Raw genomic sequence first — 14,031 nt, 5'->3', positions numbered from 1 at the left:
TTTTGGGGGCAAAGGAACATCTCAGCGACTACCATCACTGGAACTGAAGTTAGACAGAGCCCGGTTCAAAGAGTACTGACACAGTTTATTGTATTTGTCCCACCCATTCTGCTCAGGAGTCTTGAGTCAAGTTCTTCACTCAAAGTCGTCATTTGTGCTCCTGCTGGTGAGCACTGCCAAACTCTCCTCTCTCTCCTCTCACACCACGTGACTGGCTGCTGTCAGATGGATTCAAAATAAATCCATTGTCCAGAGCAGTTGATTTACTACGCTCCTTTTTAATCTTTGGACTTAGAGGCTCATTAAATCATTTCAAGTCATTTGGCAAAGTCAGAGTTGCATATTTTCAGATAGATAGTCATAATACAGTTTTATACTAAATTTTCCTACACTTTCTTTTTATATTTAGCAAAGGCTACCAGAGAGAACAGGTTCAGTTTCTGAGTGCATACGAGGGATTAAGGTTTTCCAATTTAAAGCTAGATAAAAGATGTTTCTAATAACAATTCCACTTCAAAATGACTGAATCACCACAGTAAACACTGCCACTGAGGTGGTATATATTAGATTGCAAGGCAATGAGCAATATTTAGACTTCTTACACTGTATGTGTTTGTGATGTCCCTGCATGGCTGCTGTTCCAAACAATTCTCTTCTCGACTGTTCCCCTTCAGATATTAAATGATTCTGTAGTTTCTTGACTGATGCTCCTGTAGTGTTGGCTCAGGGTGAGGTGTCATGTTGACATGTTGCCTGAGATCTCACATGTCACATAACTGACAGATGCTCTTCATGGGCATTCAACCTGATATGAGCAGCATTGTGTCTAATTATATGTGAAATCCTGTCAGAGATTTCTACTTACACCCCAACACAGTGAAGCCGAAAGGAGAATTAAAAAAATCAACAATATTTTTTTTACCAGAAACAGTGTCCCTGTTACTGTGGACAGTCCAGTTTCAATGGAACTACTTTCTGCTAAGGAAATAGTCCCTATGAAAAGGCTTCTTAAGTTGGCAGTAGGTTGAAAACAAAATGAAGCCAGGAGAGGAGATAATATTCAGAGTGATATAAAACCCCGAACCTGACACGCCAGATGGTTTGTTTTGCAGAACCATCTGGGAAGTTGTCCTTAGAAACTGTTTGGAAAAGGGCAGGTACTTAAAAAAAACATTTGGCAGTTGATTGAATGAACCATCTGTTTATCATGTCTAACATGGACTAACTTCAACCAATCAGGTCAAACTCTTGCCAAATCCGGTCGGGATAAGAGTGAAATAATCTCCTCCATGAAGAAAAAAGAAACACTCTCCAGTTCTGATGTAACTTGATGCTATCACAGTATCTATGCTAACAGGAGCCGTCATCGTTTATTTGAGACAAGTTGCTTCCATAGATGCTTGTCATTGTCGTCACGCCTAAAACCATGCCTGCAGCTGCCAGCAGTCCAGAGACACAAACGGATGACTTGAAACCTGGCAAGATGGATTCTCATGTGATCTCGCAAATCCAGCTGCCTCAAAACATAATTAAAACCTCAAAACAACAAAAATAATGGACCTGCCCTTTAAAGTCTTAAATTTACTAAAAAAAAAAAACTAATTTACGAAAAGAACTGTGTAGGAGCAAAGCAGTTCCTGATGCACACATGATTTCACCTGATTTTTATCAGTATGTGGATATGTATGTACATAGAGCTGCAACAATTAATCAAATAATCGATTATTAAATGAATCTCTGCATCAACTATTTTGATTATCAATCAATCAGTGTGAGTAATTTTCAAAGAAAGAAAGAAGAATTTTTTATGCTTTCATTCTGGTTTCTGAGGACATCATCTTGGGTTTTTTGGAAACACTGATCGACATTTTTCACTATTTGCTGATATTTTATGGACTAAACAACAAATCAGTTAATCAAGAAAAAGATCTACAGGTTAATTGATAATGAAAATAATCACTATAGGAAGGACCTGAAAAATGTTTGGACCTATTTTTCAACAAAAGGTTGAGTTAAATAAAAATGAGAGAAAAATCAACAGATAATCATTAGTTGCAGCCCATAGCTGATTTGGAAATCTCAGACTTGGAATCTCAAGAATTCTTCAAGTTTTTTTCTCAGAATATTAACCTCTTCCATGGTATTTTCCTTACCTACAGTGGCCCAACATGCTGTCATAGGTTCATGCTGTGCGTGCCACAAACTAAATTCCATTGCCCTCCATTGTGTTATGATGGCAGCAGAAGGAGAAAACTATCAGTTTCATGAAAATACAAGGGGATTTTTTAGCTGAACTAACCTTTTCAAAATTGTTTATCTGTCAACGTTGTGTAGATATGAAGGTTGGCCAAAATAACAGAGCACTGTTCAATTCAACACCACAATCTATGGCCTCATAAATGACCTCGGAGTTGAGTCAACACTTTGGACAGATATTTTATCGATTTTTTTTATTGTGGAGTCTGGGATATATTTCGTAGAGAATGTAATCAGCAGATACAGCATCTCAATCAAAATGCTGGCTGTTCTCCTGCAGCTATGACAGCAGATAGACTATTAATTAAACAGAAAGCTCAGCTAGAAAATAAACTTTTTATAGTGATCAGCTGCAATTTTTGACTGACTGTGCAGGTAAAGCAGAAAGGCTGTTTTCAGCTGTGGTTTGTGATTAACGACAGGCAGGTTGCTGTAATAGAGTCTGTTTGATGTGTTGCTGCAGGACTGCTTCCTGACCATGAGTCCAGCCTGGTACCAGAGTCTGATCAAAGTCCTCCTGAACCGCTTCCCTCAGAGCTGCAGACACTTCGACGACAACGGCATCCAGTATCTGGTGAGAAGATGCTCTTAATCTCCATTCTCTTTTTTTCACATCAGAGCAAAAGTGTGTCAGTGTTTAAGTGTGAAAAAAGGACTCTAGAGGGATTATTTTTATCTTAAGAGGGCTAATTATGGGATCCTTCAGAGTGTATGAAACTGTGCTCAATTTGAAGATGAGAAATCTGGAGATGAAAAGAATTAGCTTAATTTGTGGAGACTGAGGAATCATGACCACAGCCTGACCTCTCACTTCTGCCCTCTCCCTCTTATCCATGTTATTATCAAATATTATCATACTTCTTTGTAATAGAGGCTCAGGCATGTGTGCACTGATCCAATTTAGATCAATCTATGATGGGGTAGCGTTTGTTCCTGGCCACTACAACAAAGCTTTCTGTGTACAGACGTACTGAATCATAAGAGGTGGAATTGATGACATGTTCATGAACCAGTCTCCTGCAGGGGGGATCTGGGATCCTCCGCCAGAAGACACATTTGGGATTTTAACATGTTAACAAAGCATTCTGGTGCATCTTTTGTTTGTGTTTTCCGCAGACATTATTACTTTTACTTACCTTACCTTAGTACTGAAGTAAAAAATACTACATAGGTACTAAAGTAAAAGTAAAGTTTACTTTACTTAGTACTTTTACTTTAGTACTTTATGTAGGACTTTAAATGCAGGAATTTTAATTGTAATTAAGTATTTTTACATTGTGTTATTAATGCTTTTACTTCAGTAAAGGATCTGAGTAATTTTTCCATCACTGCAGCTCACAGAATCTGATGGGTCACCAAATACGATTTCACACCGTCACTAGTACTGCGATTTATTTAGCTGAGTCACCAGTTAACACGGTCACTCATTAAACCAGAACACCGGTGGGTCTTGTTTCATTGTGTCTTCATTTTTATTTTCCTCATAACTTACAGCAATGATGGACATTAAACTGGAATAATAATAGGTGCAGTGGGAGTTAGACTTAACTCGGCTAAATGATTCTGAACTGTAAAGTTAAAGTTGTAATTTAAAACACAATTCACTGAAGTTAACGTTAGGTGGTGTGCTAACAAGCTGACACACTTTCCATTATAAACAGGCTGAGGAAGGTTTGACAGGTTACATTAGGACACCCTTCCACTACTTTAGCAACTAGTTAGCTGACGGTAAGTTAGTTAAACAGCATGTTATGCAGTCTGCAGCAAACAAGACTTTCTCCTTTTTTGCGGTTCTGCTCAGAACTAGTGTCCATCATACACATCCATGTTTAAGGGGGAAAAGAAGACCATGCAGTTATCTTGATCATGACTGGCCAAAAGACTCACCAAAGATGTTTTATTGTGAAGAAGAACAAGACAACAGCTTTCTGAAACTGTCTCTGGTCTCACTCCAGTCTGTGGGAAATTGTGCTTCCCACTGGTAACTTTATTTTTATTGAGAATTAATCTGTCAATTATTTTTCTTGATTAATCAATTAGTTCTTTGGTCTTTAAAATGCCAGAGGATGGTGAAAAATGTAGGTCAGTGCTTCCAAAAGTCCAAGATGACGTCCTCAAATGTCTTGTTTTGTCCACCCAGAAACATTCAGTTTACAGTCAGAAAGGAGTAAAGAAACCAGAAAATATTCACATTTAAGAAGCTGAAATCAGAGAATTGTGACTTTGTTTACTTAAGTATTTATTCAGACCAATTAATTGATTATCAAAATAGCTAGCGATTGATTTCATATTTGATTAATCGTAGCAGTTCTCAAAGCATCCTTTAAGTAGACAGCTAATGTCTCTCTGTCTCATCTTATTTCAGGCTGTTCTCAACCAGAAGTTCACTGACTGCTTTGTTTTGGTCTTTTTGGACAATCAAGCTGGAAAAACAGTGAGTCATTACCCTGATATGATTCTTAATATGATACTGTAGTTGTGCAAACACCTCAGCAATGTTTCTTTTCTTCCTCCCACAGAGTCTAAAGGTTGTGTTCCGGGAGCCGCTGCCGTCCCAGCCGCAGGCCAGCAGCAGCCCTCCTCCTCAGCTGGTGTCTATGTATCATCACCTGGAGTCTGTCATCAACACGGCCTGTTATAACCTCTGGACGGGACTGTTATAGAGCTGATCGGTGCTGGGCTGACCTCACGAAGCAGCAGCAGTAGGGGAAGTCAGGGGAGTTTTTTTTTCGAAAAGGAGTTCATTTGGGGAAAATCTTCTTGCTAGTCTACCACTCACTGTGGCATTAAGAAAAGCTTCATAGCAGACGCTGATATTACTGCAAAGCCCTGTAGCACACAGGAGGCATTTACTAGACATTTTTCGGGGCCACAGAATAAATACCCGAAAAAAACAACCCGAGAATCAAACCTAAATGAACATTTTGCTTGTGTGTTGCTCCCAGTCTTTTTCTGGTATAAGCTGATGCAGAGTTCTGGCACCAGTTAGCCCACCCAGCCCCAAACCAATCAGAAGAAAGTCTGATTAAAAACTAAACGGCTCCTAACTGGTGTGTAGAAAACCTCCGTTAGCTGGCTCTGTAATCCTTAATCCTCTGATATACTTGCTTTTAACTAAGCATTTATATGTGCATTATAATCACTCCATGTATGCTGTATTACTTTAGAGCATTTGGCGGTGTACAGGAGTTAATGCTAGACGAGACAAGATGGAATTAAACTTGTTAAGGATGGTGGTGGCAGTTTATGTTTGTGTTAATGAATCAGTATGTAGGATTTAGTGGAGTGGTTGGAGACTGCAACCAACTCATCAACGCTGTCCACAAGCCAGTGTTTGGTTTGTCCGCTCTCAGCTGCTGTAGAAGCTTTGCAGTGAAACATAAAGGTCTCAATCTAATGTAACAAAAACACTATTATACTCCATTTCTTACATATTCTGCCAATAAATCCCCCTAAATCTTACACACTGGGCCTTAAAGTTGGAATATATTCTGGCGTCAGCCCATGATGATCCCACAGTGGATAACTTTTTAAATCCTCAGGTACACACAGACCGCAGCTGCAGTCTGTTTGTACGTTTTTTAAAAAGCAAGTATATCACAAGCATTAGGGAGATTTAATGTTCCTCTCAATACTATGTCATTTGTCTCTACAAACATATGAAGCGCAAAATCTATGTAAAATCTCCTACAGTGACGTTCATGAAGTCAGGCTAACTTGAGGGAAATATTCAGTGTATGATCAGGGTTTCCCACAGTGTATTGGATATAGCGGGTGCACAGCACCTCTGCTAACATCAGAAGAAATGGATACACATTTATGAAATATAACATTAAGCTTCAAGGAAAATTAGCAGAGCTGCTATGTAAAACTGGTCAGACACTGTCTGTTGTATGTTGTGTAAACTCACACTACACGTTGTAATCAGCCTATGACAAGGACAAGATTTTTGGAATCAAGAACATTCTAGTGTCCATTTGTGAATTGACCAGTCACATTTGATTGGGCTTTTGCTGCATACAGGGAAACAGTCCATGTGGCGAGCAAAAGAGGTTGAATGCATTCGGAACCCACTGGCTATCATCAGTTTCTGCTTTTTGAATTGTAAACTATTACTCACACACAGAAGAGGAAGTCTTGGCTCGCGGCACAGAAGCACTAAATCCAGCGATGATGGATTTCAATGCAACAGAACACCCCACGCTCTGGCCAGTGGGCGGTGCTTGATTTTGGCTCAAATCTTTTCACCATGGTGGCCAGGTCAAAAACTTTCTCATTTTTCAGGTAAACACTACACAAAAATAAGCTTCTGAAAACATTTTAGGTGAGAAATAGACATGGCAAGAACAGAAATCTATCTTGACAGTTTGATTGGACTTTTGCAAGTCTGCTATGTTGCATTAGATGGACTCCATTTGCATAAAGGAGAGGTCTAGTCGTGATTATGCAAATCCAGATTCAGCAAACTCGCTATGCCGTCATCATGCACTGCGCAGCTGGATCTACTCCTCTCCATAGAAAATGAATTGGTTCCATTGACTTGAAGTACTTCAATGGATTTGGTGTGTCTGCATCATCAGATATCCATTATCCAAACACACACACCATTGAGCCCAGATCAGAAATTTGACTGTAGAACTACAGTACTCAAACTGCACAAAGCTGGCTAAAATTTCAGACCAGCCAGAAATCCAACCAGTCGTCTAAGAGCCAGATTGTTGACAGGTCAGGCAATAAATCAAACTGAACGCCAAGTGACAACTGATCTGGCAGAAATTTGGCCCTATTCTAAAATAGTCAGGGAGCAACCAGTCAGGGTTAAAGTCAGGTGATTGCCCTGACCGTCTCCTGACTATGTCAATAAAGAAGATCGCAATCTGTCCATTCAGCTCAGCAGGTGACCAATCCATCACATTCGAAGTTTGACACTGTTGGGGAAAACAGATTTTTGCAGTTTTGAAAGAGCAGAGGTAACCAGATAAATCAGGGGGCCGCATCGCCCACCGCCTCCACAAACCAGTTCCAGAGGGACACCCGTAACACTGTCAAGGGTCAGTGATGAGGACAGCAATTTGCTGTGTTCGTTTGGCTGATTACAGATGCAGCATGCATTATCATACCAAAATCAAAACTTTGCACAGTCCATAGACTTGTAGCAGTTTGATTTGGACTCAGCCTGCAACTGAGAGGGTCTGCAAAGTGTGGGCCGGACACCCTGTTGGGTCGGGTCCTCAGGGTTTTCAGGGAACAGGTCTGTCTGAAGACCTTTAGCACAGAACCTTTTACTGATTGACTTTGACCATTCTGAGCAGGTAGAGTAAAAGTATGAAGTAGATGAGATTCGTCCATCTCTCTGGTGTCGTATCATGAGCAAAATGCTTCCTGGCTGCTGGATCAGGACCTGGTTGAAGGTCTTGGAGTACATACACTGATCAGCCACAACATTAAAAGCACTGACTAGTACAGTGCATAAAATGTATCATCTTGTTGTGCTGGCACCTGTCAAGCCAGTGGGTTATATTAGACAGCAAGTTTTCAAGTTGATGTATTGGAAGCAGGAAAAATATGCAGCGTGAGGATCTGAGTGACTTTGACAACAGTCAAGTTGTGATGTCTTGACGACTGGGTTAGAGGATCTACAAAACTGCAGGTGTCATGGGGTGTTTCCAGTGTGCAGTGGTTAGTGCCTACCAAATGTGGTCCAAGGAAGGACAACTGGTGAACCAGTGACAGGGTGATGGGTACCCAAAGCTCGTTGTTGCACGTGGGGAGCAAAGGCTAACCCAATTGCTCTGATCTCACAGATGAGGTACTGTCCTAGATAGAGCCTTCTGTCCATACTCTGCATTCATTTCATCCGTATTTCTGCGTGTTTTCGGAATGCTTAGGGATATGGACGAAACAGAAGCAGTACCATCGGTGATCGTGGGTGGTACTGTAGTGGTGTAGCCAATCGTTTAAGTGAGACATGACCACAGGACACAGCGAAAATGTTTTAAAAATCCAAAGGACATTTGTCACCTCTACTTCGTGAAAAGAATTCTCCATCCACATGTGACGATGTATTTCATGGCCACCATCTATGTCGTTGCCGCCTCTTTTTCCTCTTTATTAAGAGTTATATCATTACCACCTCCTCCAGCATCAGCATGTTTCTTGTTGTCAGAAACTTGACTCTTCTTCTTTGGGGCAACTTTTGGATGTGGGTGTACTGCTTAAAATCCATTGCCAACATGAAGGAAGGATGCATGGTTACATTGTTCCATCCTTTGAAACTTAAAGGATCTGTTGCTAACGTGCTGTGAGATACCACAGCACACATTCAAAGGTCTGTGGAGTCCATGCCTCAATGGGTCAGAGCAATTTTGGTGACATTGGTATTACAATGTGAGGCAGGTGGTTTTCATGTTGTGGCTGATCAGTGTGTTCTGATAACCTGATGGTTAAGGAAGTATTTTCACCAGTGGAGAAGACACTGCTGTATTTCTTTCTCATCATTTTAAATGTGTATCCACAGTTTGCGTCGACTGAATCTGATGCTTCATGCTGCAATGCATCGCAGGTCAGTCATAAGCAACCGAGGACGAGCACCTCTGGCTATAGAGCTGCACAAGTTTCATACTCACTGCTTCATTAATAGGTCTGAGTAAACTAGGATCTTGTGCCTTCTTGTAGCATCTTGCTAGCTCTTCATACCACATCAGTGTTTTACATGAGTGACAGTCAGGCTGAGATGTCAGCCTGCAGAGTGGGAAGGCTTTTATGTTTCAAAAGTGTCAAACCTGTTACTCACTTGAACCCCACTGCCGTGTCTGGTGCCCTGAAGTGCCTTTCTCTGTTTATTTTTCCCTTTTTTAAAAAAAGAAATCCCAACCCTATGAAGTGATACTGTTGTCATTCCATCAGCTCTGCATAGAAGATCTTTGGAAACACACTCCTGGTGTTATGCAGTGAAAGTGCCTGAGTCGATTTGCAGAATGTGACAGAAATTGCCTTTCGCAAGAAAAAAAATGGGTCATATTAACTTTAATGATTTGCATAATAGCTTGCCACATGTCATCAGCGCCGAGTGTTTCCAAAGCATGTTCAGGGTGATGAGTTTGACGTGTGTTGTGTACTTTGAAACAGTGTGGCTGGTAATCATACCTCAGTTTACAGGAGGGCAGGAGCCAGCCGGATACAAGAGTGTGACATCACAACAAACATGAAGGCTCCATATTCGTTGCAGTACCTTCATTAATGACATTCTCAGCAGCCTTAGATTTCTACACATGGTCTGGGAGGAAACCAAATCCAAGGTTGCGCTTCTTTGTGGATGTAAAATGAAGAACTGTTGAGCAAAGCTCAGAGAATTCAGTCTGAATGTTAAAACACTGGATCTTCATCATGCAAAATGTGAACTGTGACAAGTTAGCCCTTAGCATTATGACTCTGTAATATAAAGACTGCACTGTCTCGAACTGTATAATGTATATTATGTATATACAGAACACTTTATACAGTATGTGAAATGCTAAATAAAGCAGTAGGATGACTGAGAATGTGTCAAATCATTTTTACATTAACACAAGTACAAATAATCTGATATGTACAAACCTGCAAACTCATAAGAGGTGAAAAAAGTGTTCATAAATAAATCAATCCAGTTTGTGTTTTCTGACATTACTACTTTTACTTTTACCTTAGTACTTAAGTAGAAAGTAACTAAGTAAGGTACTACAGTGAAAGTAAAATAAAAAGTATTAAGGGATGCGGGATTTTTACTTGTAACTAGAAAATTTCAAACTAAATTTTAAGTGTGCCTGATGCTCGCTGCCGACTAGTATCCCCAACATATTGCCAGAAGTATTTAGATGCATCATTGAGGTAGTGTGTCTGTGTGTGTGCACATGCACGCACTGTCGCACGCATGTGTGTATGTATGCGAGTGTGTGTGTCTATGTGCATGCGTTATCATGCACGTTTGTATGTATATGGGTGAGTGTGTATGTCAATAAAAGTCCCCTTACAGACACAAAGAACAGCTTTTGTGTGTGTGTGTGTGTAAGCGGGACAGAAGAACAATATGGCTGACATTAAAAATGGCACTAGGCAGCCATGGATATTAGACTCAGAGCTAGACATTCATTAAGCCAATCACAATCAGCCTTGTCAATTTCTGCCCAGGAACTGTGAGTGGACATGTGTCCACTGTGTGGGCAAGTTGAGCACTTCATGAATGAATGAATGAATTTAACATTAACCAGCTCAAACTTTCAATTTATTAACAGTTAAAAAAAAGACTGCCAAGTTGGACACAGAAAAAGACAGACAGAGACAGACAGACAGGCAGTGTTTTTAAACTGATAATAACTTTGAGCTGCTTCAGGTGTAATTCTCTCTGTATGAGGTTTTAACTGTCAAAAAACAGCTTTAGGTCAATCCACCAATCAGAAGACAGGACCAACCTCAGGTTGGTGAAACTTTAGGTTAAGAAATTAACCCTGGTTCTCTGAAACATGAGTGAGGTATCTCACTATGGGACACAACCTCCGCGCTGTCCCCCAGAAGCCCTTTTTCACTACGCCAGTCTTGACTGGCCGACGGACATGACGTCTGATCCGCTGAGGAGGGACATCCTCCTGCTGTACAAACGGTCTAGTGGGACAACCGCCAGTGCCGATGCCATCAGTCCCAGCAGCCTGAGGCACGTCCTGAATTTCAGCATCGCCCCTCGACGGAAAAGTGCCAGACAAGCCTGAAAGGCTTTCACCCTTTCCACTGACAAGCATGCTTTGAATGTGACCGAGTTCAGTGACAAACCTACAAACGTTATGTCCTGAGTTGGGACCAAAACGCTCCCAGTTCACCGTAAAACCCAGGGCCGCCAGATGCGAAGTGAGCAGTCTGGTGTGTGCTTGAACATCCTGGGGTGACTGTGCTGCCAACAACCAGTTGTCTATATTAATCGCGAGGCGCATTACCTTCCCTCAGGGGCGCTACGGCCGCCTCGGTGCACTTTACAAACACCCGCGGACTTAGTGAAAGGCCGAACGAGAGCACCAGATACTCGTATGTCACGTCTCGAAAGGCAAATCTGAGATATCGCCTGTGAGGGCGAAAAATGTGAAAATAAGCGTCTTTCAGGTCTATGGACATGAACCAATCGCCTGGACGCACAAACCATATCAGAGCCGCGTGTGTAAGCATCGTGAACTTGTACTGTCTTAAGTATTTGTTCAGAGCCCGCACATCCAATATCGGCCGCAGACCCCCCCCTTTCTTTGGGACTAGGAAATACCTTGAGTAGAAGGCTCCCTTTTCCAGCAGCGACGATAGTTCGTCCTGCAAAATATGAGCCCTGTCCTCTTGAGCCTGTGACTGCACCACTCCGTTGAATCGGGATGGAGCGGATGCAAACTGGAGCCTGTAACCCTTGGTTACAGTCTTTACTAACCAATCTGACGCCCCACACGCACACGACTGGTCGGCCAAATTCGACAGCAGGCCCAGGGGTGACTCCGCCGCAGCACTGGGCCGGACGGGCACATTGGGCTGCGCAACTGAGGCACTCATCATGCCCACCGGGGCAGGCGGACCCACTTGCTGCACCATTGGTGGGGTTATGCCTCCCCCCTGTGGTGGCATGCGTGGCCGCACAGCCATGCTCTGTTCCCACTTTATTTCTTTCACTTTGTTCATGTTTTTTGTATTCTTTTTGAACAAAAGAACCTGCGCCCTCGGCTTGTGGCCTGGATGCGCACCGACCATTTTTAATAAATTTATTGGGAGGAAGGGACACTTTGTGCTTGTGCACTGGTGTGTGCTTGTGACACTCAGCTGTGTCTCCACAGAGCTCTCCGCTGGTCTGACCTTCCTCCTTTTTGCTTGGTCGTGAACTGTGAGCGCCAACATGGCCTCTGCACGCCTTTCGCAGGGACTGGAACATGCCCTCTTTAACTGTAGGAACAGAGCCTCGGGGGTTTGTGGGGCAGGTGTCTGGCCAGGACCGAGGCTGATGCATTCCTCTGCCGAGTCAGACATAATCCCCTCGATGTCAATGAGGTCAGCCAGCAGGCCGGCCTTGTGCTAGTCGGGGTCAAGTGGCACTGCGGCGTCGAGCTGGTCACCCCAGCTGGGCCCCGCGGGGATGGTGTGTCCTTCGGGGCTCTCCGCCACCTCCTGTGGTGGGGGGCTGGCTACCCCCACCACAGGGTCCACCGCCAACAGGCTAGCTTGGCACGCCAGCCTGCGTCGGCGAGTTTTGCTTGACAGGCATGCACAATACTCACAGGCAACCGGGGATGCCAGCGCGTCCTGGGCATGTTGCAGCCCCAGACACGCAGCACACACGGGATGAGTATCCGCCCTGGCAATCTTGCAACCGCATGTGCACACCCTTACCGGTAGCTTGTCCTTATCCATGGCGAGGGAAGGCAGGCTCTGTTATCGTAAGTCGCAATTAAAATTACGAGATGTGTAGAGTAACTAGTATGGCGGCTAGTTACTGCAGCAGCTACTGTTTGGAGACAGACCAGCTAGCCAGACTCAGACAGTGTGCAGCGTTCAGGTAGTGTTCGGCGACCGAGTGGTTAGCTCGCTCTGAGAACTGCAATGCTAGCCGTTAGCCACACAAGCCGTCCGAGAGGTTGCTTCTAGGAGTGAGAAGAGTGTTTAGACTGGAGAGGATGACGTGACGTCAGGCTCTTATAGCAGGAGGATGTCCCTCCTCAGCGGAGCAGACGTCATGTCTATCAGCCAGTCAAGACTGGCGTAGTGAAAAAGGGCTTCTGGGGGACAGCGCGGAGGGTGTGTCCCATAGTGAGATACCGAGACGAATGTTGAAAGAGAACTGCCCTGTATGTTACAGCACAGAGAAATTTGAATACTGAAAGGACTGAAAGAGAGAATTTAACCTGAAGCAGATCAAGGTTTGAATTTAAGAACATTTGAAATAGACCGCAGACGAAAATGTCAACATTGGACACAGAAAGACAAAGACAGACAGAAACAGACAGATATACAGACAGAGAGACAGACAGTCATTTTAAACTATTAATCATTTCAAACCTTGAGCTGCTTCAGGTGTAATTGTCTCTGTATGAAGTTTTAACTGCAAAGAACTCAGGCTGGTGAAATTGACCAATCACCTGTGTGCAACGGCACAGTGACATTTGAATACTGAGATGACCTAACTGCTGATGGTTTGTTCAGCCAATTCAGCCTGTGTGCAACACCACAGTCAATTTTAATACTTCAAAAAGAGGCAAAAATTGAGACAGCATACCTCTCAAACTACAGCTGTTTAATGAAACACTTAAAAATTAGTTAAAAAGTTAAAATGACAGATTTTGTCAATGGAGTTTAGTGGCTTTCAGCTAATATAACTGCAGTTTCCTGTCAGACAAAATCTGTCTGGGATCAGGATGTCAGATACAAACAGCTCAGACCTGAAACACTAAAAACAAAACCTGATGAGCTTTATACTGCAGACGGGATTTTCTTTAAAAAAAAAATAAAAATCTGTAATGTGCAGAAGAATCTGTCAGTCTTGAAAAGTTATGCAGATGTGTAGTTTTTCCAGAGGTTTTTGTGTGTTTGTAGCGTGTTTGGAAGTTTGGATGCTGTTTCTGTACAGACAAACTGACTTATGCAATAAACATGTTGATATCAACAATCCAGTGAAGAGCAGTGAGAAACACTTTTATTCTACAGGTTGGGATCAGTTCATTCACTCTTGATTGAAATTATTTCAGTCTTTATTTTGAAGTGATTAAAAAGAAGCACAAAACTGCA

The 14,031-nt window shown here is 42.6% G+C and overlaps 1 protein-coding gene across 2 annotated transcripts in view; it reads left to right on the top strand.

Moving 5' to 3' along the window:
• Positions 1–5,072, top strand: part of szt2 (SZT2 subunit of KICSTOR complex) — a 129,725-nt gene extending 124,653 nt beyond the window's left edge. For both annotated transcript variants that reach the window (XM_084722454.1, XM_084722453.1), the window contains 3 exons: positions 2,720–2,830; positions 4,622–4,690; positions 4,776–5,072. In XM_084722454.1, the coding sequence (XP_084578580.1) occupies positions 2,720–2,830; positions 4,622–4,690; positions 4,776–4,919 (324 nt within the window). In that variant the 3' untranslated portion in view covers positions 4,920–5,072. The remainder of the gene's footprint in view (positions 1–2,719; positions 2,831–4,621; positions 4,691–4,775) is intronic.
• Positions 5,073–14,031: the final 8,959 nt, after the last annotated feature.

This window comes from Lutjanus erythropterus, chromosome 7, assembly GCF_056507025.1.
Source record: "Lutjanus erythropterus isolate fLutEry1 chromosome 7, fLutEry1.hap2, whole genome shotgun sequence".
Classification (NCBI taxonomy): domain Eukaryota; kingdom Metazoa; phylum Chordata; class Actinopteri; order Lutjaniformes; family Lutjanidae; genus Lutjanus; species Lutjanus erythropterus.
This window is presented reverse-complemented; position numbering and strand designations above follow the sequence as displayed.